A 25,347-nucleotide genomic window follows, 5' to 3' on the forward strand; every position below is an offset into this window, starting at 1 on the left:
AATGGCCTTTCTGCCCTCTGGCTCAGCTGGGGTTTCATATATTTTCTATACAGCTCACTCACTCATACAATAGCCTTCTTTTTACCAGGAGCCTTTTAAAGAGGGGGGAGATGGAAGTGGGGAGGAGAAAGACTGAGTGGGACAGAGAAATAGACTGGCAGGGACAGAAATAGATTGAGAGGGCGAGAACAAAAGAAAGAGTAGCGAGCGGTGTGAAAGACGCTGAACCCGGAGGCAGCAGACGACCGTGGCGTAGAGTGGTTCCAGTGCTCTGCCCTCCTAGTGTTGCGCTGATGTGGCTGTCCCTGAATACGCTGGGTCACTCCTGCACCTATTACCCTCCATGTGTCACCTTCCCCGTCTCAACCAGCTGTAGCTGTGCCCCCCCCCTATGTTCTCCATTTTACCTTTCCCCACTCATTTTTTTAATTAGTTATTTAGTAGACGCTTTTATCCAGAACGACTTACATGAGCAATTAGAGGTAGGTGCTGAAGGGCACATTGACAGATATTTCATCCAGTCGGCTCAGGGATTTGAACCTGCGCTTAACCACTAGGCTATCCCCCCCCTCTCTTCCCTGTGTCACCTTCCCCCCCACTCCCTACCAGCTGTGGCCCAATCCCAAATCATCCCCTAAACCCTGCACACTGCACTCGTGGAGTTCAGGTGCAATCAATTTGGTAGTAGCTCCACATTGCCCTCTGATAGGCTGGTTTCCCCCATGTTGCTTATACCAATCCAATCCTCTCAGACTTCCACAAGTGTTTTAGGGGATTATTTGGAATTGGGTCACTGTCTGTGTGTCCCCAAGGCCAGGTCACTAGTTCTCCACCCCCTTACCCCCCCATCCCCAATTTTTTTATCGATGACCGATGAGATTGGGTCAATAATTCTGATTGGGTCTCACCTTTCCTCTCTCATCTGCACTGATCTCTAATGACAAAGCATCATGATATAGGCCAGACAGGGGAAAGATGAGGTCTGGTCTTTGTAGATCAGTGCAGATGAAGGAAAGGAAAGGAGATGGAGGAAGAGAAGTAGACTGGAGTAGACGGTAGATTACGCACCGAAATCGTTGCAGTTCCACTTCTCACGGTTGTGAGGGTGAAGCAAAACACCAGTCTCAACGTCAACAGTGAAGAGGCAACTCCGGGATGCTGGCCTTCTAGGCAGAGTTGCAAAGAAAAAGCCATATCTCAGACTGGCCAATAAAAAATAAAAGATTAAGATGGGCAAAAGAACACAGACACTGGACAGAGGAACTCTGCCTAGAAGGCCAGCATCCCGTAGTCGCCGCTTTACTGTTGACGTTGAGACTGGTGTTTTGCGGGTACTATTTAATGAAGCTGCCAGTTGAGGACTTGTGAGGGGTCTGTTTCTCAAACTAGACTCTAATGTACTTGTCCTCTTGCTCAGTTGTGCACCGGGGCCTCCCACTCGTTCTATTCTGGTTAGAGCCAGTTTGCGCTGTTCTGTGAAGGGAGTAGTACACAGCGTTGTACGAGATCTTCAGTTTCTTGACAATTTCTTGCATGGAATAGCCTTCATTTCTCAGAACAAGAATAGGCTGATGAGTTTTAGAAGAAAGTTATTTGTTTCTGGCCATTTTGAGCCTGTAAAAGATTACCAGGTCTTAAAGAGTATATTCGTAAGATAACAGCTCTATAAACATTATTTCGTGGTGCCCCGACTTTCTAGTTAATTATTTACCTGAGTAGCTTAATCAGGTAATATTAATTACAGAGAAATTATTTTATAGAATAGCATGTCATATCACTTAATCCGGCATAGCCAAAGACACGACACTACATAGGTGTACAGAGGCCCATTATCAGCAACTATCACGCCTGTGTTCCAATGGCACGTTGTGTTAGCTAATCCAAGTTTATCCTTTTAAAAGGCTAATTGATCATTAGACAATCCTTTTGCAATTATGTTAGCACAGCTGAAAAGTGTTGTGCTGATTAAAGAAGCAATACAACTGGCCTTCTTTAGACTAGTTGAGTATCTGGAGCATCAGCATTTGTGGGTTTGATTACAGGCTCAAAATGGCCAGAAACAAAGAACTTTCTTCTAAAACTCATCAGCCTATTCTTGTTCTGAGAAATGAAGGCTATTCCATGCAAGAAATTGTCAAGAAACTGAAGATCTCGTACAACGCTGTGTACTACTCCCTTCACACTCCACGTTTAGCGGGCGGAGGGGGTAGCACTTCTTTAGTGAATAAGAGTTCAAAGTTCATACCAAGTGGCCATACTTTAAGCTCATGCTATATTCTGGCTGGTATAGTCGAAATTCATCCTTCGGGTGTGTAGGTCGTCACCTTCACATTGAAATTCGATGCTATTTTCGTTAGGTTCTCTAAGGTTGGCTTAGTTCTGTAGGTGGTCTTTGTCCTTTCAACGTGGGGACCTCAAGTCCACACGTCCTTGGAACAGGAATTATCTAAGCCCTTTTAACGTAGGACCGTCGCCCTAACGTCCTCGGAACAGAAAGTTACATTTTCTTCAAGGGGCTGGGAGAGAGGGCCTTGTTCCATAGTTTACACCCAGTGTCTGTTCACATGGGCGGGGCCTCTGAGTGAGCAGAGTGGTGTTCTTCTGACAAACCGTTCTCTCATTAAGAAGCTAAAATTACATTTCATCTTTTCACAAATAGTTTCATATTTAAACATTTAAATTGCACAACAATTCCATGTGAATCTGATAACTAGAATGTGTCGACTTTCCAAGATACAGTTTATGTCATCCTGTCATTAGTAATAATGTCTCAGACCACAACTGATCATATTCATTATGTACCAACGCATATTTTCAACTGGTTGGATTACCGAAATATGGTTCCGTTTCCCATCTTTTGATGTCACCAGACTCTCCGTGTTAACAAAGGGATTTTCAATAGTCCCATCGGTAGAGAGAGAAAAGGGGAAAGGTATTTATGGGGGTCATAAACCTCCCCCAACAGGCCAGCGTCATGACGGTCGATATTCCATGAAAAATCAGCCGTTTCCAGCTACGATAGTCATTTACAACATTAACAATGTCTACACTGTATTTCTGATTCATTTTTGATGTTATTTTAATGGACTTTTTTTTGTTGCATTTCTTTCAAAAACAAGGCCATTTCTGTGACCCCCAAACTTTTGAACGGTTTTGAACTCCCCTGAGGGGAATATTTGGCTGCTAAGGTTTTGCCTTCGTAGGGCTTTTTGGAATCTCCTTCACTGTGCTTTGCCTGTGTCTGAATGTTCGCATTTTTCTATACCGCCTTGTGTGGTTTGGTGGGTGGGGTGTATGTGTGTATGGAGATGTGTGTGTGTGTGTGTGTAGCCTATGTTGGTGGGCTTGTTTCAAGGAGGCCATCCTGCGTCTTCCTTCCCTGCTGGCTCCTCCTCTCTTCCCGTCTCTCATCACTTGGCTCGTCCTCCACTGCTGTCGCTCAGGGCTGGGTCTGCTTGGGTGGGCGGACCGACGTACAGGGGGACAGAGGGGGACGAGGGATAGAGGAGGAGCTCTCCCAAGACACTGTCTGTCTCTGTCGTGGCTGGAGCGAACGAGACTGGAACATAGGAGCCAGGTGACACCAATAAGTCAACTTAGATATCCCCAGAGTGCTTTGGTGTCCCGGCTCCTGGTGTGGGAGTGGTTCCTCCCCCCCTCCTCCCTGTCTTCCCCCTCGACCCTCGCTGTGAGACACCTGCTGGGGGTGACCTGAACCTTCTTGGCTGAGCAGACTCTCCCTGTGAGGTGAACAACCAGACAGTAACGTCTCTCTCCCTCTGCATCTCTCTCGCTCTCTCGCTAAATTCTGTCCTTTTTCTCTCGCTCTATCTACTCTCTCCTCTCTCCCGCTTTCCATTTTTCCCTTTTTTCCTTCTCGCTCTCTCTCTCTCTCGCTAAATTATCGCTCTCTTCCCTTCCTTTCTCTCTTACCCATGCGCTCTCCCCTCGATCTCCCTTCCTCTTGTCTTTCTCTCTCGCTCTCTCTGCTCTATTTCTCTCCTTGCTCTGGCTTTCCATTTTTTCCTTCTCTCTCTCTCACATCTCCTCTGACATTTACAGAAATACCGGCAGTGATTCAGAGGCTCCTTTTGAAAGGAGAACCGAGAACAGTCAGCCCCCGTCGCTCGCTTTCGGTCCCCTCCCTCCCTCTCTTTGTGCTAAAGCAGAAGGCTGTGCGGACCTCGTTGGCACCCGTGGTCGTGCCATGCCACCCTCACACAAATATAAACTGGTAACAACGAAGCGATGCTGCTGCTTCTAACTCGAGTCAATCTGTTTGGCCCTTTTGGGTGTATATGGAGTATTTCAGAAGCAGCACCAAACACTCTCTGAGAGCTGGATTTTTTTCTAGTCTGCCAGATTACTTCACCCAACCCATACCTCTCCAGCTGTCTTAAGAGTTAGTCAACAGCAGTGGTGGGAAAAGTAGCCAATTCTCATACTTGAGTAAAAGTAGCGACGCATTAATAGAAAATGACTCAAGTAAAAGTTCATGTCACCCAGTAAAATGCTACTTGAGTACAATTATTTGGTTTTAGATGTATTTAAGTATCAAAAGTAAATATAATTGTTAAAATGTACTTTATCAAAAGTAAAAGTATAAATCATTTCAAATTCCTTATTAGGCAAACCAGACGGCAGATTTTCTTTCTTTTTGTAACGGAAAGCCAGAGGCACACTCCAACACTCAGATAATTTACAAACAAAGCATTTGTGTTTAGTGAGTCTGCCAGATCAGAGGCAGTTGGGATGACCAGTGATGTTGTCTTGGTAAGTGCGTGAATTGGACCATTTTCCTGTTCATCTAAGCATTCAAAATGTAACAAATCATTTTGGGTGTACGGGAAAATGTATGGAGTAAAAAGTACTATATTTTCTTCAGGAATGTGTGTGGTAAATATTAAAGTACATATTTTACAATAAACTACTTGAAGTAGTACTTAGTATTTTGCTGTTCTATGAGTGTCGAGGCATAAAGGACCACATTAGCTACAAAGTACTCTGGATACTCACCCCTGTTAAGCATCATCTACCCCGTCTCCTCCGGCCCTGTTTGGTTCTGGAGGGGGTCCCAGATCTGTCGGAGTGGGACAGGCGAGGGTTGGAGTGGGACAGGCGACGCACGACTGGTGGGCAGGATGATGGCGTTAGTTAATTAGCGAGGCCGTGTTGCTGGGCCCATTTTTGAATGAGTCTTTCGCTGAGTCTGTCATCTGTCTTGTCTGTCTGCTAACATGCAAAACGTCCTTCAGAGACGCTGCTAGCCAGGCCAGCCAGCTAGACTGCCGTGCTATACACACATACACACAGCCCCCCGGGCAGGCCAGTCTCTGTTTCACCCTCTTCTTTTCACTCTTTTTAATTGTTCTAAGTTCTCGCTCTCTCATCGCTATCTCACTTTGTCACTCGCTCTCTCTCTCCCCTTGCCACGTCTCACCCCTTATTCTAATCTACTCTGTTCTTTCTCTCTCGTCTTCCTTCTCCACCTATTCTCATCTCCTATGTCTGTGTTGAGTGATCCTCTACCTCTCCTTCCCTGTCACCTGGCCTTTTTGATGTTACATCTGTGATGTGTGTGACGTGACATGGGTGAGAGATGTCCTGTGTTTTACATTAGTGATGGATAGATGGCCTCTCCTCAGCCCTGTGTGTGTGTGTGTGAGATACAGGACATGGGAGAGGATATAGTGGGCGATTTGAAGGCAACCTATCTAGCTGTCTCTAAGTGTGTGTGTGATACTGATCTGTCTATCTGTATGTGTGTTGTAGGTATGATGCTGGGAGGAGGCTGTGGCAGGGAGCTTGCCCACTGGATCATCCATGGACGTCCTGAGAAGGACATGTACGGCTATGACATCAGGTATGGACACACACACACACACACACACACACACACACACACACACACACACACACACACACAGAGCGATGGTTGTCAAAGCTCTCGTTCTCCTCAACAGGCGGTTCCACCACTCCCTGACAGACAACAATAAGTGGATCAGAGAGAGGAGTCATGAGTCCTATGCTAAGAACTACTCTGTAGTGTTCCCCTTTGATGAGCCTCTGGCCTCTCGCAACATGAGGACAGACCCCTTCCACAAGGTATTGCTTGGTCACCACAAGTCATTACTCCCCCTCTTATCCACTACTTGACTGCCTTGTCTCTCTCTTCTCCAACTCTTTTCTCACCACACCCCTTTTTCACACCCTCCTCCTCTACATTTTCATCTTTCCTTTTCTCTCATTTGTTCATGTGAAGCTGCAGTCTACCTCTCTCTACACCTCTCTCTCTCTACCTCTCTCTACACCTCTCTCTCTCTACACCTCTCTCTCTCTACACCTCTCTCTCTCTACACCTCTCTCTCTCTACACCTCTCTCTCTCTACACCTCTCTCTCTCCACCTCTCTCTCTACACCTCTCTCTCTCCACCTCTCTCTCCACACCTCTCTCTCCACACCTCTCTCTCCACACCTCTCTCTCCACACCTCTCTCTCCACACCTCTCTCTCCACACCTCTCTCTCCACACCTCTCTCTACACCTCTCTCTCTACACCTCTCTCTCTCTACACCTCTCTCTCTCTACACCTCTCTCTCTCTACACCTCTCTCTCTCTACACCTCTCTCTCTCTACACCTCTCTCTCTCTACACCTCTCTCTCTCTACACCTCTCTCTCTCTACACCTCTCTCTCTCTACACCTCTCTCTCTCTCTACACCTCTCTCTCTCTCTACACCTCTCTCTCTCTCTACACCTCTCTCTCAATTTGCTTTATTGGCATGACGTAACAATGTACATATTGCCAAAGCTTATTTTGGATTTTTACAATATAAAAATGAGAATCAAAGTTGTCAACGGGACAACAGTAACAACAATAACCAAGTGTCAAATTAACCATACATTCAACAATAACAATAAGCATACAGTAGAGTACATGTTGATTGGTTTGTCAGACACTGTCCCTCAACTTATGGCAGGCAGCAATGTAGTGCGCTGCCAACCCACAGCTCTCTGTGTCCTCCCCCAACAGGACGGGTAGCCTATCCTCATCAGAGTGGTCTTTGAAACCTTGAATAAGGGTTTCACATTTGGGGAAATGACACTCTCTAATTGTTTTATATTTTTTACATTTTGTCAGGAAATGCAGCTCCGTCTCAGGTTCTGCTGTTGTGCAGTGGTTGCACAGCCTTTCCTCTACAGGGAGCCAGGTTGTCCTGTGTCTACCCTTCTCAATGGCAAGGCTGTGCTCGCTGAGCCTGTACTTTGTCAATGTTTTGATCAGTAACCATGGTCAAATATTTAGCCACAGTGTACTGTCGATTTAGGGCCAGATAGCACTGCATTTAGCTTTGTGCTTGTGTTTCCCAAAAGCAATGTAGTTTTGTTTTGACTGTGTTGTAATTTGGTGTATTCTGATTGGATGTTTTGGTCCTGAGGCTCCAGTGTGTTAGTAGAACAGGTTTGTGAACTCAGCCCCAGGACCAGCTGGATGAGGGGACTCTTTTCTTTGCTCAGCTCTTGGCATTGCAGGGCTTGGTAATGATATGAGAGGGGGTCTCTGTATTTGAGATGTTTCCAAAACTTAATTGCTCTTTTTTGAGTTTTTATTATTAGTGGATATTGGCCTAATTCTGCCCTGCATGCATTGTTTGTAGTTTTCCTCTGGACATGTAGGAGAATCTTACAGAACTCTGCATGCAGGGTTTCAATGGGGTGTTTGTCCCATTTGATGAAATCTTGTTTTGCAAGTGGACCCCACACCTCGCTGCCATAAAGTGCAATTGGTTCAATGACATATTCAATTAGTTTTAGCCAAATTTTAATAGGTATTTCAATTTGAATTATCTTTTTAATGATGTAGAATGCCCAGCGTGCTTTCTCTCTCAGTTCATTCACTGCCTCATTAAGGTGTCCAGTTGAGCTTAGTAATTGTAGTGTGTACAGTACTCTATATATTTTGTACCAATTGAGAACTTTGGTCTAATTCCCTGATCTGGATCTTCTCTGGAAAATCATTATTTTAGTATTTTTGGGGTTTACTGCCAGAGTGCAGTACTGCCATACCTGGGCCATCAGGTCCAGGCTCTGCTGTAGGCCATGTGCTGTGGGTGACAGCAGGCATAGGTCATCTGCGAAGAGTGGACATTTAACTTCTGAATTGTGGAGACTAACACCAGGGGCTGAGGATTTTTCTAGAATAGTGGCCAATTCGTTAATGTAAATATTGAAGAGTGCAGGTCTCAGATTGCAACCCTGGCGAAGGCCCCGCCCCTGGTTAAAGAATTCTGTTCTTTTCTTACCAATTTTAATGCTGCACGTATTGCCAGTATACATTGATTTAATTATGTCATATGTTTTACCCCCTACACCACTTTCAATAACTTTGTAGAACAGTCTCTCTCTCTGTCTACATCTCTCTCTCTCTACATCTCTCTCTCTCTACCCCTCTCTCTCTCTCTCTCTACCCCTCTCTCTACTAAAGCCTCTGTCTGGCTGGGAGGCTAACCAATGTTAACACATAATAATAGACAGACAGTCGTCTGGATTTAATTCAAGTGATGGAGATAAAGGAGAGAGATTCCTCAGGAGGAGAGGAGGAGAAAGGTGCCTCTGGTTGTTTTATTCTATTAGCCTCTCACCTCACCGTGCGATTTGGCTAATTGACAGAGTAATGTGACGACAGAACAAATGGAAATTGTGTGCTTGCTTTTGTGTTGCGGGTGGGGGGGGGGGGGGGGTGTAGTGGTCTGTGTGTGTGTGCACTCCTGTCTCTGTGTTTTACTCTGCGAGTGAGCCGTGAAGCCATACTCTACAACCACTGCATACAATAAATGAGTTACCATATTTTCTCATAGTACGCCTCAATTGACATCTCAGCCCTTTGAGACAATTACAGTACATCATTAACAGATGGTGGAATTATTTAAAACCTCTCGCCATGTCATTTGAAGAAAGTGACACTCGATTAAAAAAAAAAAAAAAAGATAGATCATGATCGACAACACATTCAACTCAATTGTGTGCCTGAGGTAAGTGAGTGTGCGTGTGTAGGACTTGTTGCTAAGCTACTGAATAAAGAGACGGTGCACTGCTTAAGTGTTCCAGAAATACCTCTAACTGGCAGCCAGCCCTCTCCTCTCTCTCCGTTAATCTAGTGAGCAGATCATCCCACTCTGTAATGGTCTGTTGAATTAGATAGTTAGCAATGAAGCTGCTAGCTGCTCGTTTATTACAGGTGCGATCCCTGCTAAGATGGCTCCTAACGAGACACTTAACCTCCAATATTATATCTCAGTCTTATCAGAAATAAAGCTTCTCTCTCTGAGTGTTGTGACTGTTGACCAACGGCGCTGTGTGTTGTGCTGTGCGCGTGAGTCTTGTTCATATCGATTGAGCTTCAGTCACATGCTACGAATACTTCGTATGAACCGAAACACACACGCATAGGCGCATCAATGTATTGCGTTCTCTTTTTTTCAATTTGTTTGTGCTGTTCTGTGCTCATCACAACACACTCAAGGTTCAAAACACACGCACAATAACAAAGGTTTTATCTGTTGTTCCAGCTGACGGTTTATCCGTCTGCAGTAAAAAGATAATATTGGATTAAATCAATGCTGGCCTCAGCCAACTGAGCTCCCAACTCAAAGTAATGGAAGGGCTCCATTGGCATGGCAACAGCAATCAAAACAGCTGCTATTATTTTTGGAACTATGTACTGAACATAAATATCAACACAGCATGTAAAGTGTTGGCCCCATGTTTCATGAGCTGAAATAAAAGGTCCCAGAAATGTTCCATACGCACAAAAAGCTTATTTCTCTCAAATGTTGTTTACATCCCTGTTAGTGAGCATTTCTCCTTTGCCGAGATGATAATCCATCCACCTGACAGGTGTGTCATGAAGCTGATCAAATAGCATGGTCATTACACAGGTGCACCCTGTGCTGGGGACAATAGGGCCACTCTAAAATGTGCAGTTTTGTCACACAACGCAATGCCACAGATGTCTCAAGTTTTGAGGGAACGTGAAATTGGCATGTTGACTGCAGGAATGTCCACCAGAGCTGTTGCCAGAGAATTGAATGTTAATTTCTCTACCATAAGCCGCCTCGTCGTCGTAAAGAATTTGGCAGTACGTGCAACCGGCCTCACATCCGCAGACAACGTGTAACCACGCCAGCCCAGGACCTCCACATCCGGCTTCTTCACCTGTGTCATCGTCTGAGACCAGCCACCTGGAAAGCTGATGAAACTGAGGAGTATTTCTGTGTGTAATAAAGCCCTTTTGTTGGGAGAAACTCATACTGATTGGCTGGGCCTGGCCCAACCATGTGAAATCCATAGATTAGGGCCACAGATTATGTCATCTCTATTGCACTCTCCACTGCCCTTTCCCAGCTCGACAAAAGGAACACTTATGTGAGAAGGCTATTAATTGACTACAGCTCAGCGTTCAACACCATAGTGCCCACAAAGCCCATCACTAAGCTTCTACCCTCCCTCTGCAATTGGATCCTGGACTTCCTGACGGGCCGTCTCCAGGTGGTAAGGGTAGGTAACGACACATCCGGCACGCTGATCCTGATCACGGGCCCCTCAGCGGTGAGTGCTCAGTTCCCTCCTGTATTCCCTGTTCACTCATGACTGCATGGCCAGGCACGAGTCCAACACCATCATTAAGGTTGCCGATGACAGAGCAGTGGTAGACCTGAACACCAACAACGATGAGACAGCCTATAGAGAGGAGGTCAGAGACCTGGCCGTGTGGTGCCAGAACAACAACTTCTCCCTCAACGTGATCAAGACAAAGGAGATGATTGTGGACTACAGGAAAATGAGGTCCGAGCACGCCCCCATTCTCATCGACGGGGCTGTAGTGGAGCAGGTTGAGAGCTTCAAGTTACTTGGTGTCCACATCACCAACAAACTAACATGGTCCAAGCACACCAAGACGGTCGTGAAGAGGGCACGACAAAGCCTATTCCCCCTCAGGAGACTGAAAATATTTGGCATATGTCGTCAGATCCTCAAAGTCATACAGCTGCACCATCGAGAGCGTCCTGACTTGTTGCATCACCGCCTAGTATAGCAACTGCTCGGCCTCCGACCGCAAGGCACTACAGAGGGTAGTGGGAACGGCCCAGTACATCACTGGGGCCAAGCTTCCTGCCATCCAGGACCTCTATACCAGGCGGTGTCAGAGGAAGACCCTAAAAATGGTCAGACTCCAGCCACCCTAGTCATAGACTGTTCTCTCTAACACACGACAAGCGGTACCGGAGTGCCAAGTCTATGTACTAAAGACTTAACAGCTTCTTACCCCCAAGCCGTAAGACTCCTGAACAGCTAATCAAATATTTACCCAGACTATTTGCATCTCCCTCCCCTCTTTTTTACACTGCTGCTGCTGTTTTATTATCTATGCATAGTCACTTTTAATAACTCCACCTACATGTACATATTACCTCGACTAACCAGTGCCCCCGCACATTGACTCTGTACCGGTACCCCCCTTTATATGGCCTCGCTATTGTTATTTTACTGCTGCTCTTTAATTATTTAAATATATTTTTTTACTTATCTATCTTTTACTTACCACTTATTTTTCTTAACTGCATTGTTAAGGGCTTGTAAGTAAGCATTTTACTGTAAGGTCTACACCGGTTGTATTTGGAGCATGTGACAAATTAAAATTTGATTTCATGTATTTATTTTAATTGACTGATTTCCTTTTTATATGATCTGTAACTCAGTAACATCTTTGGAATTGTTGTATGTTGCGTTTTTAATATTTTTGTTCAGTATAATTATGATACGGCAGCATTATTATCATTATAAAAGCAGAAAAATGCATGTTTTCTGGTTGAGAAGACAGCAGCCTGTGACTCAGACTTTGCCCACCTCTCCGCTCCTGGCCAAGAGAGCCTTCCTTCAGAATCTCAGAACGAGGGGGATTGCCTAGCAACCAGGGTTATAACTGTTGAGAGAGAGATTACTCATTTCTAGGCACTTAAAAAATTGGAGTCCATTAGTGACCGAAGAAAAGTAATGATTATGGTAATTGTTCAATAATAAAGACGGTGACACTATGGTATTTAATGTTAATAGGAACTTTACAATACAAGTTATGATAATGCCTGATGGCGTCGTGACTTTGCTTTTAACTTGAATCTGATGACTGTTGTTTATCTAATCAACTGACTATGTTTAATTGATACCCCATTTAGATTAATCCTGTAACAATTTACTCATTAGGAATTGGGGCACCATGATAGCGGTTGTTTAGAGTTACCATCTCCCGAATTAAACTCGAAAGGCTCATCATGGGTCTGAGCAAGTATTCCCCCCCTTTGTGTCTTGGGACCCCCCCCCCCCCCCCCCCGCGACCAGCGGTTGGTGTTTGAGGCTCAAACGAAAAGGTTGGACCCTTTGTACGGGTTGTCAGCAGCCGCATTGTTAGTAGATTGGCTATAACCTTTCAACCAAATCTCCTGGTGTCGTCTGCCTGTTGTGGTCTGCCATTCACCACAGCGTCCGTGTGTGGCGACCGTTCCAGTACCTGCGAACTGAGACGAGGATATCTTTCAGCGATATTGCACAGTGTTTCACCAGTCGGAGTCGCCGGGTCAGTGGCAGGACTAGTTTCATTGTAAGGGGTTTCAGTCCCCCTCAAAGCGGAAAATATATAATCGGAAGCAGAGTCCACTCTGAACGTTGATGCTTTGTTTCCTGAGACGGCCGCGGTGCTTGCGGAAGTGTCTGAAGGACAAGAGAAGTTCATCTTAGCTACAGTATCGCATGACTCCAAGAAGGAGTGAAGTTGCTCACTCACGGAGAATGCTGGCTTGAAATCATGAAAAGAATAGTCTCCGGTTTGCTGATTGAATGTGACGAGATATCGTAATATCTGCTTGAGTCAGATTCTGCACCAAGAGGTGTCGAAACGTCTGTTTCCCAAGGAGTCCTGTCGACAGATATTCCTTGTGGATGACTGTGTTGCAGCCAGCGTTAGGAGACAGTATGGTCAGTGGAGACGGCACGGTTACTTGTGACCACAATTGGTTGTTTTTCCAATCCATCAGTGTGGGACCAAACGATCCATCAAGTTTGCTCCGAGTAGCAGGTGTTCAGTTTTGAGGCTGGTAACATACACAGGGTGAACAAGCGATAGGTTTTGGAAGTGTAGATTCAGCATGGGTCGCATTGTGAGAGGCGAGGTAGTCTGAGTGAAACCTCAAGTTTAGTGTCGCATCTTTCAGTTTTTATTTATTTAAATTTTTTACTTCTTGACGCTAGGGGCCAGAATTTTTTTAATTATTTTTTTAATAACGTTCCCAACGTAAACTGACTATTTCTCAGGCCCAGATTGTAGAATATGCATATAATTTACAGATTAGGATAGAAAACACTCAAGTCTCCAAAACTGTCAAAATATTGTCTGTGAGTATAACAAAACTGATTCAAAAGGAAATCCAACCCGGAAGTGTTTTTTGTTTTTTTATCCCTGTTCTGTTGCTTGCTCCTCTTCCATTTAAAGGCGTATCAACCAGATTCCTTTTCCAATGGCTTCCTCAGGCTGTGACCAGGCTTTAGACATAGTTTCAGGCTTTTATTTTGAAAAATGAGTGAGATTTTTCAAAACGAGTCAGGTGTTCTTTGATTAGTTCCTGTGCGCGAGAGGGGTAGCTCGACATTTTCTTTCTCTCTTTTATTTAACTTCTTGACGCTACGGATCCCGTTACCGGGATCATTTTCCTAAACAACCACTGAATTGCAGAGCGCCAAATTAAAAAATAATCCTAAAAATATTTATCATGGAATCACAAGTGAAATATACCAAAACACAGCTTAGGTTGTTGTTAATCCACCTATCGTGTCAGATTTTGAAAATATGCTTTACAGCGAAAGCAATCCAAGCGTTTGTGAGTGTATCAGTCAATGCTAGAACAGTTAGCCTTATATTAGCTTGGTCACGAAAGTCAGAAAAGCAATAAAATTAATTGCTTACCTTTGATAATCTTCGGATGTTTGCACTCACGAGACTCCCAGTTATACAATAAATGTTATTTTTGTTCGATAAATATTAGTTTTATAACAAAAAAACGCCATTTGGGTTGCGCGTTATGTTCAGAAAACCACAGCCTCGTTCCATTCCTGAAAGGCAGACAAATTCCAAAAAGTATCCGTAATGTTCGTAGAAACATGTCAAACGATTTTTATAATCAATCCTCAGGTTGTTTTTAACATACATAATCGATAATATTTCAACCGGACGGTAACCTATTAACCAACGTTTAGCCGAGTTCACAGCCCTTTTGAAATCATTGAACAGTGTTTGAGAGATGAGCAATATTGTTGAGCCCGACTCAATTTGCGCATCACAGGTTAAGCAGTCCTCCACGACTGTTTTGAGGTATGGCCTCTTGAGTTTTGTTTTCTGGTCATATTCTTCACAAAGTGGAGTGATCGCAACGGCGTGATGGGTCATTTGTGTTCATGGTGAAAACAAATCGACTTATCGGCGTTTGAGTGGAATTGGCTGTTGGGATGCGGGTCACCTTGTGTGTCACAACATTTCTATCTGAGTCTATAGTCAAAGCCCGTGGGCTTGTTTCTTGATCGAGTCGGCCCTGGATAGGGTTTCGAGTGAGAGCGGGGGTAATTTGATCGTTTATGTCCTCGCTAGTGGTGTTTAATTTTGGTGGACCTGTTCTCCGGCAATTCCACGCCTAGTCATGGTGACTTATCTTTTTCCTCTTTCTCAAATTTGTTGTGCTTTTTTACGTCTCTTAGCATATCTCCTAGAGCAGGTATTCCCAAACTGGGTGTCAGGGGTACGCCAAATAAAAATGTGTGCATTTATATTTTCCAATGAAATTAAACCATCTAGTGTTCAGCGAAATAACAACACAATGTGAAATACAGGTAGCCTAGTCAAATAATTAACATCCAATCATGTTAATCGTTACTCTAGGCCAGACATTTAGAAACAAAACATGACAATTTTGAAAAATAAGCCACAGGAGTTTTTTGAGCGAGAATAACGATGACTTTCGAGTTGTAAGACATGTATAAAAGCAACAGATAACAGATAAGAAGGGGCTAGAAGTGTCTTATATGGTGAGCTACTGAGTGTCTAGGACAAGCAAGCCCCATACTATTGTGGAGGATGTAATACTTCCTGCTGCCATGGATATGTCTGGGACAATGCTGGGAGAAAAGGCCAAAACTATACAGACAATGTCTTCATCAAACAACACTGTTTCACGACGCATCAGTGACATGGCAAGGGATGTTTTGAAACAATTACTGCTTTGCATACAAGCCAGTGAATTATATGCTTTACAGCTGGATGAGTCAACAGATGTGGCGGGTCTGGCACAGCTCCTGGTATGTGTCTGTTAGGTTTATGGGGGCTCAATTAAGGAAGACCTCCTCTTTTGCAAACTACTGGAAACCAGGACATGAGAGGATATTTGTTTTAAGTACTGGACAGCTTTGTGACATCAGATGGACTTTGGTGTTGAAGATGTGATGGTATCTGTACTGATGGCGCAAAAGCCATGACAGTGAGACATAGTGGAATGGTAACGCTCGTGCAAGCAGTTGCACCCGGCGCCACTTGGGTACACTGCAGCATCCACAGAGAGGCTCTTGCTGCCAAGGGTATGCCTGACAGCTTGAAAGATGTTTTGGACACTACAGTGAAAATTGGTTAACTTTGTTAAAGCAACGCCCCTGAACTCTCGTGTATTTTCTGCATCATGCAGTGATATGGGCAGCGAACATGTAACGCTTTCACAACATACAGAAGTGCGCTGGTTATCAAGGGGCAAAGTATTGACACGTTTTTTTGAATTGAGATACGGGCTTAAAGTTTTCTTTACTGACCATAATTAATGGCTGACCATAATTAATAATGAGTTCCGCTGTTTTGTCATCCAACTTGATCATTGTGTTCATTAACTGGTCATCTTTGGTCTGCATCATGTGGACTAGAACATTATTTCTTTGAGTGTTGTTCATCAAAACTGCATGTATGTTATCCAAGTTGCGCACCCCTGTTTGTAGATAACTCGTCAGATTTATCTAGTTTGGTGTGGACTTCGTCATATTTATTTTTTGGCAAAATCGCGTTGTTCCTGAACAACGTGCTCATTTTTTGTGCTCATTCTTTGTCATAAGTTTTTCCCATTTCTTTTAATCGTTCTATTCTCAAACGCAGTTCCTCAGCTAGGAGTGTATATACACTGCTCAAAAAAATAAAGGGAACACTTAAACAACACAATGTAACTCCAAGCCAATCACACTTCTGAAATCAAACTGTCCACTTAGGAAGCAACACTGATTGACAATAAATGTCACATGCTGTTGTGCAAATAGAATAGACAACAGGTGGAAATTATAGGCAATTAGCAAGACACCCCCAATAAAGGAGTGGTTCTGCAGGTGGTGACCACAGACCACTTCTCAGTTCCTATGCTTCCTGGCTGATGTTTTGGTCACTTTTGAATGCTGGCGGTGCTCTCACTCTAGTGGTAGCATGAGACGGAGTCTACAACCCACACAAGTGGCTCAGGTAGTGCAGCTCATCCAGGATGGCACATCAATGCGAGCTGTGGCAAGAAGGTTTGCTGTGTCTGTCAGAGTAGTGTCCAGAGCATGGAGGCGCTACCAGGAGACAGGCCAGTACATCAGGAGACGTGGAGGAGGCCGTAGGAGGGCAACAACCCAGCAGCAGGACCGCTACCTCCACCTTTGTGCAAGGAGGAGCACTGCCAGAGCCCTGCAAAATGACCTCCAGCAGGCCACAAATGTGCATGTGTCTGCTCAAACGGTCAGAAACAGACTCCATGAGGGTGGTATGAGGGCCCGACGTCCACAGGTGGGGGTTGTGCTTACAGCCCAACACCGTGCAGGACGTTTGGCATTTGCCAGAGAACACCAAGATTGGCAAATTCGCCACTGGCGCCCTGTGCTCTTCACAGATGAAAGCAGGTTCACACTGAGCACATGTGACAGACGTGACAGAGTCTGGAGACGCCGTGGAGAACGTTCTGCTGCCTGCAACATCCTCCAGCATGACCGGTTTGGCGGTGGGTCAGTCATGGTGTGGGGTGGCATTTCTTTGGGGGGCCGCACAGCCCTCCATGTGCTCGCCAGAGGTAGCCTGACAGCCATTAGGTACTGAGATGAGATCCTCAGACCCCTTGTGAGACCATATGCTGGTGCGGTTGGCCCTGGGTTCCTCCTAATGCAAGACAATGCTAGACCTCATGTGGCTGGAGTGTGTCAGCAGTTCCTGCAAGAGGAAGGCATTGATGCTATGGACTGGCCCGCCCGTTCCCCAGACCTGAATCCAATTGAGCACATCTGGGACATCATGTCTCGCTCCATCCACCAACGCCACGTTGCACCACAGACTGTCCAGGAGTTGGCGGATGCTTTAGTCCAGGTCTGGGAGGAGATCCCTCAGGAGACCATCCGCCACCTCATCAGGAGCATGCCCAGGCGTTGTAGGGAGGTCATACAGGCACGTGGAGGCCACACACACTACTGAGCCTCATTTTGACTTGTTTTAAGGACATTACATCAAAGTTGGATCAGCCTGTAGTGTGGTTTTCCACTTTAATTTTGAGTGTGACTCCAAATCCAGACCTCCATGGGGTTGATAAATTTGATTTCCATTGATAATTTGTGTGTGATTTTTGTTGTCAGCACATTCAACTATGTAAAGAAAAAAGTATTTAATAAGAATATTTCATTCATTCAGATCTAGGATGTGTTATTTTAGTGTTTATTTTTTTGAGCAGTGTATATAATTTGTGGTAAACCGTGGGGTGTTGGGTTGAGCGTTCAGAGATTGACATAGAGACAGGGAGGCTTTAGGAAAATATATCATATTAGACAGAAAATAAATATATCAAAGAAATAACTTAGGTTTTGCTCGGTCTTCCTTCTCTCTCTTAACTGGTGTCCGTCTCTCTCCCTTCTCTCCCGTGGTGCCATCGTACTCCTTTTATTTAGCCTCCACGGCTGGTTGGCACTTTCCTCTAATTACCTCCACTTAGCTGTCCGTGTCGGGGTGCCCAGCTCCCGTATTCCCAGCAGAGGGAGCCAACGTCGCCTCACGTACCTCCCCTCTATTACCATCCCCCAGGGTAGACCTCCTGGGATACCACAATATATATTTGCTTTTGTCATTAGTTTCCTGGTTCTCTACACCTGTCCATTCATTTAAACCGTTTCTTGCTCGTGCTTTTGCTGTGCACTGCAGTACTGGACCAATGTCAATCTCTGCTGGCGGCCATACTTCAGGTCTAAACTGGAGAGAACCTTTACAAGGCCTGCATCTGATGGTTTATTTTGGAGGGTGTTTGTCGCAATTTCTGCTGTTTTTTTCTTATTGCATTGTGATCTAACATTCTAAGCCCTTTGGTATAGTTTTGGATTATATCGCTGCTGTGGTCAGCGATCAATCTTTCCATGTCGTGAGGGTTCACTAATTTGCGGGGGAATGGGGGCAACCTCTGACAGCTTGCTCACTATTATTATATTTTGTAAAGTTTGGGTTTTGAGTCGTTGGAAGCTGCAAAAAAATGATTTTAAAGAATTTATAGACATTCATGAATTATCAATATTGGATCAGTAATGTGGGAGTTGGACTTCAATGAATTTGCAAATGTAATTGATTTAGCAATATTAATGATTAATCATACCTCTATAGGCTATCTGGGAACTAAACTTGAATTAACCTGAAAGCGTTGCTGTATCTAGGTTAAGGTGGAAAAGTAAAAAAAAATGTCTCATTGGTTGGAACAAATTAATTTGGTCCTTATCTGAATATCAACCCGGTAGAAGTGTTTGTTTGGCAATTTAAGTTCCTTGTTTATTTAACTAGGCAAGTCAGTTGTTAAATCGAAAAAAAAGTATAATTCCCAAAATTGCTGCAGATTCTTCACAAGGGGTCACTTACCCCTGAAAGTTGAACTCACACAGGATTCCATCTCCCAAGGTGGGGTTTCCGCTGTAACAAAATAATGGCTTCTCTCTTTGTTAGCCTCTAATGCAAAGATAGCTGTTCTTGTACAAGAATGTTCACTTCAAGCACAAAAATGGTCCCCTTCAATTCGGGAACGGGGGTTTACTAACGACGTCTCACGTTCAACCCAGTCGGCGTTTCTTGCTAGCAAGGTTACTGGAATTCACGGTAACATGAAGAAATATTCGCCACGTCTATTCTCTCCCGAAGCGCGAGAGACGGAGAGATAGTACTTTGCTTTGACCAAACAAATATATTTTCTCAAATTTCCTTAATCGGCTGGCCCTTATGTCCTAGTTCTGGAAATGTCATAATTCACCCTACACACTCTGACCCTTTGACTCCGATGTTGTATACCTGACAATCTTTCCCTTCTATCTGGGTCGAAAGCAAACACACACTCAACGACAATCCTGCCCACTGCTCTTTGGTGTATAATTTCATTATGGTACCCTGATGAAGACAGCTTGCCTGTCGAAACGTTGGTAAATTAAATATTTTTGCATCTGAGCTCCTAGAGTGTGCGGCTCTCCTTTATTTTTAAGTATAATTTCATTATGCCATACAATTCATGTAGACTGCATTCAACAGTAAGGCCCAATTTTGTTTTTGATTCCCCTATGTCGTCACTTTACTTTAACATTAATTTGACTGTTATATATCTAATCAACTATGTTTAATTGTTACCCAACTTAAATTAATCATATAACAATTAACTCATTAGGAATTGGGGCACCACGAGAGCGGTTGTTTAGAGTTACCATCTCCCAAATTAAACTAAAGGTCTTTACTTATTACATCTATAAACAGTGAACTTATTAATCATAACCTTGTATCATATCATTCTGAACAGTTGTAATCTCCTTGCATCTGCAAAAACGCAAGCCTTACTTATGATTCAGTACTACATAAATTGGTTTAATTATTTATTTACTAGCCAACTAAATGGTAACACAGGATAAACTTACACATTTAATACATTAGAAGCAGGTCCCTAGTGAACTGACAACAATATGGCTGCTTGTTACAAAAGACAGAGAGCGACAGACACTTAACGTTGGTACATTTAGAAACTACTCTCACTTGTACTTTGCACATGAACCGCCGCCCGCTTGGAGTAAGAAAACATGAATGTATTTATGTGAAAATGCCTTGGTTTACTGTGTATCTCTCCGAACCGGGCCGCCTTGGAAAGGGGGTTGGGCATTTTCGCGGCACGCTTGTAAGGCACTTATTGTCCAAAAGGGGTTTCTCTGTTTTTCTCCTCTGCAGTCATCCGGTGACTTGTTGTGTAGTCCTGAACAGAAATACAGAGTTTATTCTACTTCCATTCACTCTTGAAGATGCTTATTTGAAGATAGGCTAGCCAGCCATGTCGATGGTTCCCAGTGGGGTGATGAGAGTAGCGGAATACAATGGTTTGAAAAGAGTAGTAGAATGATCACACTTAAATTAACTTTTCTAGATACTTTACTTATGACAGCTATTCAGCCGTACCAGTGATTGTCCGGAAGGTGACTTTATCGTCTCTACCTCGTGTTGACATTCAGAGTTCAAACCACTTTAAACCTGACTTGCAGCTCTACATCTCTCTGGTCTGATATGTTAATTCTTAAACCATCATTTTATACAGTTTGTTCAAAAGGGCGGTTCCGTCAGGCTGACACGCTCTCTGACCTCACTCAGGGGTGTGACTTTATGTTATGTACGTTATGTAAAACCATTATCTCTTATGGCTCCTAAAATCAAGTCCCTCTCTTAATAACAAAAACACTTTAATAATTCTTCATATTTAATGCGCAAAGATTCGGCTGGAAACTTTATGTAGTGTGTATACTTTCCAAGTTACAGTATTTCCTTTATAACATTTTTAATGACATCACAAAATAACACACCATATGACATTAGTGTTCTTTAGATCGCCTCTGACCATTCCCCACGTTCTATGTTTGAAGACGTCGGTGTGTGGCTGGTTTTCCCTTTGTAGTCCGCGATTGTCTGTAGATCCTGCCACATGCGTCTCAGACACGTGGGCAATTTTTTACAACTTTGGCAAAGCGTCTCGCCTCTAAAATGTCGTGTTCGTAACATATTGTAGTTTTGGGAACCGACAAAATGTATTGAGATCAGATGTTTCTTCGAAGAGAGAATTTGCTTTGTCGGCCTAGTTTCACCTAGCTCCATCCTCTCCCACTACCCTTGACTGGACTTCCTCCTCTGACTACCATATTTGGTGGTGAGAAAACGTTGTAGCCCCTGTGACGTGTCTGATTTACCCCTTCTGTCTGTGTTATTAGTGTGTGAAGGCTAATTGTAATGCTAATAGTTGTGTCACTGTTTCGCTAGGTTCTGACGGAGCAGGGCTGCGTGTTCCAGGAGAGACATGGTTGGGAGAGACCAGGATGGTTCAACCAGGACGGTGCTGCCCCAGTAAGAAACACGCATCTGAGCGGTTGCTGGTCTGAAATCCTTGATCTGTCTCCTGCTGTTGTGCCCTTGGGCAAGGCACTTAAGCCCTAGAAACGGTTCCAGGGACACCTGTCACAATGGATGATGATGAATTGTTCTTCTTGAAAGGATTTGAAAGCAAGTTCATACCATACAGAGAGGAGGTGTAAGGTTTTTGACCATTGTCCTAATGTGTGTTTGTGGTTGTAGGTTCTGGACTATGATTGGTACGGGGCTTATGATATTAGCAAGAACCAGAACTACAAATACAACGAGCTGCTTGGCAAGGAGTACACATTTGACTACCCTCCACATCACAACGTGGTAAGCATCTGTTTGTACTCTCAACTTCTACCCGGTACAACCAGAGGATGGGACTCCCCCTCTGAATCTGGTTCCTTTCCAGGTTAATTCCGTCTAGTATTTTTTCCCCCTTGCCACTGTGCTGGCAGTTGCTTTTTGGGGTCTTGGTTGGGTTTCTGTAAAGCACTTAGTGACCGAATGTTGCTTCATGAATTCATTTGATCGATTTTTCAGCTGAATCTTCGGTCCTTACAGGGATGTGTATTTTGTATTTCAGATAAAAAATGAGTGTCTGACGTGCAGACATGGAGTCTCGGTGTTTAACATGTCCTACTTTGGAAAGTTTTACCTCACCGGGCCAGATGCTAAGAAGGCTGCCGATTGGCTATTCTCCGCAGATGTCAACAAAATTCCAGGTGAGTCTTCGTGCACGACTACCACAGAACGTTTGCATACACAAAAATGCGTGCACACGCTCCCACCCCACACTGCTGGCCCCTGAATAATGTAGCCCAGCAGTACCCAGTGAGGCAGGAGAGGAGATGCAGGACTGTTTAAATTACAGATGAGCTTTGAGGTACAGTCTAATTCATCTGTCCCCACACACATCCTCTGGCCCATGCTGCATGTGAACACTGGAACATTGTGGGTTTGATCTCACTTAGTCATAGTGAGAGGTCTTAGTTAACCTCATGCCACCACATGGCCTAGCCATGACCCCGTGTCTAACACTAGGATGTTCTTCATCCATAGGGCCTTGAACTTCTCCTGACTAGGAAAAATGGCTATACATTAAATAATGTTATGGGTCAGGTGACATGGTCACGTCCTACTAATCAGTCAATCAATGACATGTGTATATCGCCCTTTTTCGAGCAAACATTTGTCACAAAATGCTTCATAGGACTACTCTTCACACCTCCCTTCTGCTGTATACGTGTGTCCTCCAATGTGCTGGTTTGATGGACAGCTGGATCCTTGTGTTGCAGGCTCTACTGTGTACACCTGTATGCTGAACAAGAGAGGAGGATCTGAGGCTGATCTCACAGTCAGCCGGCTAGAGGCTGGCACTGCCAACCTGCCCCTGGCTCCAGAGTCCAACGGTAAGAGGAGAGTGGGATGTGGGATTTCATTAATTTCGATATTAATTTTATGTATTTGACAGGGACATTGCACATGTATCATTAATCATCATCTGTGACTTACTTTTACCACCTGTGACTTAACCTCAGAAAATATATACCACTTAGCAGAGTGATCCCAGCGGAAACGGAACCCACAACGTTGGCATTGCTAGTGCTGCTCTCTCACCAACTGAACCTCACAGGACCTATTTACATATTGTGACTTAAATCCTCTGACTTAACCTTTAGAATGGATGTTCTCTGATGTTCTCTCTGAGAAGCCCTTGTAGAATATTTAACTTCTCTGGGATATGTGGGACGCTAACGTCCCACTTGGCCAAAAGCCAGTAAAAATGCAGAGCGCCGAATTCAAATAAATTACTATAAAAAATCGAACTTTCATGAAATCACACATGAAAGACACCAAATTAAAGCTACACTTGTTGTGAATCCAGCCAACATGTCTGATTTCAAAAAGGATTTACTGCGAAAGCACACCTTGCAATTATGTTAGGTCAGTACATAGCTACAGAAAAACAAAGCCATTTTCCAGCCAAAGAGAGGAGTAACAAAAAGCAGAAATAGAGATAAAATTAATCACTAACCTTTGATCTTCATCAGATGACACTCATAGGACTTCATGTTACACAATACATGTATGTTTTGTTCAGTAAAGTTCATATTTATATCCAAAAATCTGAGTTTAGGCGGGACGCTACTGTCTCACTTGGCCAAAAGCCAGAGAAAATGCAGAGCGCCAAATTCAAATAATTTAAGTTTGATTTTTATAGTAATTTAAATCACACATGAAAGATACCAAATTAAAGCTACACTGGTTGTGAATCCAGACGACATGTCAGAATTCAAATAGGCTTTTCGGCGAAAGCAAACGATGCTATTATCTGAGTTAGCACCATAGTAAACAAAGAGAGAGAAGCATATTTCAACCCTGCAAGCGCGACACAAAACGCAGAAATAAAAATATAATTCATGCCTTACCTTTGACAAGCTTCTGTTGGCACTCCAATATGTCCCATAAACATCACAAATGGTCCTTTTGTTCGATTAATTCCGTCGATATACTGTATATCCAAAATATCCATTTATTTGGCGTGTTTGATCCAGAAAAACACCGGTTCCAACTTGTGAAACGTGACTAAAAGATATCTCAAAAGTTACCTGTAAACCTTGCCAAAACATTTCAAACTACTTTTGTAATACAACTTTAGGTATTTTTTTAACGTAAATAATAGATACAATTGAAGACGGGATGATCTGTGTTCAATACAGGATTAAAACAAACTGTAGCTAGCTTTCTGGTCACGCGCCTCATACTAACAGGACACTTCCAGTGACCCTCATTCAAGATGGCCGTACTTCTTCGTTACACAAAGGAAAAAACCTCAACCAATTTCTAAAGACTGTTGACATCCAGTGGAAGCGGTAGGAACTGCAAGAAGGTCAATTAGAAATCTGTATTCCCACTGAAAACACATTGAAAAGAGTGACCTATTAAAAACAACATCTGAATGATTTGTCCTCGGGGTTTCGCCTGCTAAATAAGTTCTGTTATACTCACAGACATGATTCAAACAGTTTTAGAAACTTCAGAGTGTTTTCTATCCAAATCTACTAATAATATGCATATCTTATCTTCTGCGGATGAGTAGCTGGCAGTTGAATTTGGGTATGCTTTTCATCCAAACGTGAAAATGCTGCCCCCTATCCTAGAGAAGTTAAGTAACACGGCGGCACTTCAGTAGCTTGCTTGTAACTAGCAGTGGTCAGAGACGCCGTGGCAGAAATCTGTCTTGCGTACTACTTGCTAAAATGACATACTGCCCAGTCAAAGCTCTTTTCTGTCCTGGCACCCAAATGCTGGAACCGGCTTCACCCTGAAGCTAGGACAGCAGAGTCCCTGCCCATCTTCCGACTATCTTAAATAATCACACAGCACCTCCTCCTCTCCCCTCTCCCACCCTGTGTGTAAAATGAATAAAAATACAAATAAAAACTTTGGAACTAACACACTCAGTTGACTTTTCCCCCTTACTAGCACCGACTTTGCAGATAGTAAATTTTTCCTCAATGTAGCTATGATACAGTATGTGGTTGTCCCATCTAGCTATCTAAAAATGAATGCACTAACTGTATGTTGCTCTGCATAAGAGCATCTGCTGAATGGTTTAAATGTCTACTTTGAAGTATATTGTAGAGACGCTTTTGTCGGAGGGCTTGGGGTGTGATCACCATGAAGTGTGGAATAAATGCAGAGACTTTTTCACTGGGAATCGATGAGTACAGACCTTCCTGCTTTTTGCTACCTTGAAGTATTGCCTTGCCTAACCTCTTTCCCGAATCTGCAATGTTGTGTGATGTTCGTTCCACGAAAAGAGTGCTTTTTGTGTCCCTTTTTGATATTTTAA

The 25,347-nt window shown here is 43.8% G+C and overlaps 1 protein-coding gene across 2 annotated transcripts in view; it reads left to right on the forward strand.

Annotated features, from left to right (window-relative positions):
* Window positions 1–25,347, forward strand: part of sardh (sarcosine dehydrogenase) — a 97,183-nt gene that overhangs the window by 42,563 nt on the left and 29,273 nt on the right. For both annotated transcript variants that reach the window (XM_038971019.1, XM_038971020.1), the window contains exons 11-16: window positions 5,773–5,863; window positions 5,964–6,105; window positions 21,393–21,476; window positions 21,705–21,818; window positions 22,075–22,213; window positions 22,787–22,900. In XM_038971019.1, coding sequence (XP_038826947.1) covers window positions 5,773–5,863; window positions 5,964–6,105; window positions 21,393–21,476; window positions 21,705–21,818; window positions 22,075–22,213; window positions 22,787–22,900 — 684 coding nt within the window. The remainder of the gene's footprint in view (window positions 1–5,772; window positions 5,864–5,963; window positions 6,106–21,392; window positions 21,477–21,704; window positions 21,819–22,074; window positions 22,214–22,786; window positions 22,901–25,347) is intronic.

Source organism: Salvelinus namaycush, chromosome 31 (assembly GCF_016432855.1).
Source record: "Salvelinus namaycush isolate Seneca chromosome 31, SaNama_1.0, whole genome shotgun sequence".
NCBI lineage: Eukaryota > Metazoa > Chordata > Actinopteri > Salmoniformes > Salmonidae > Salvelinus > Salvelinus namaycush.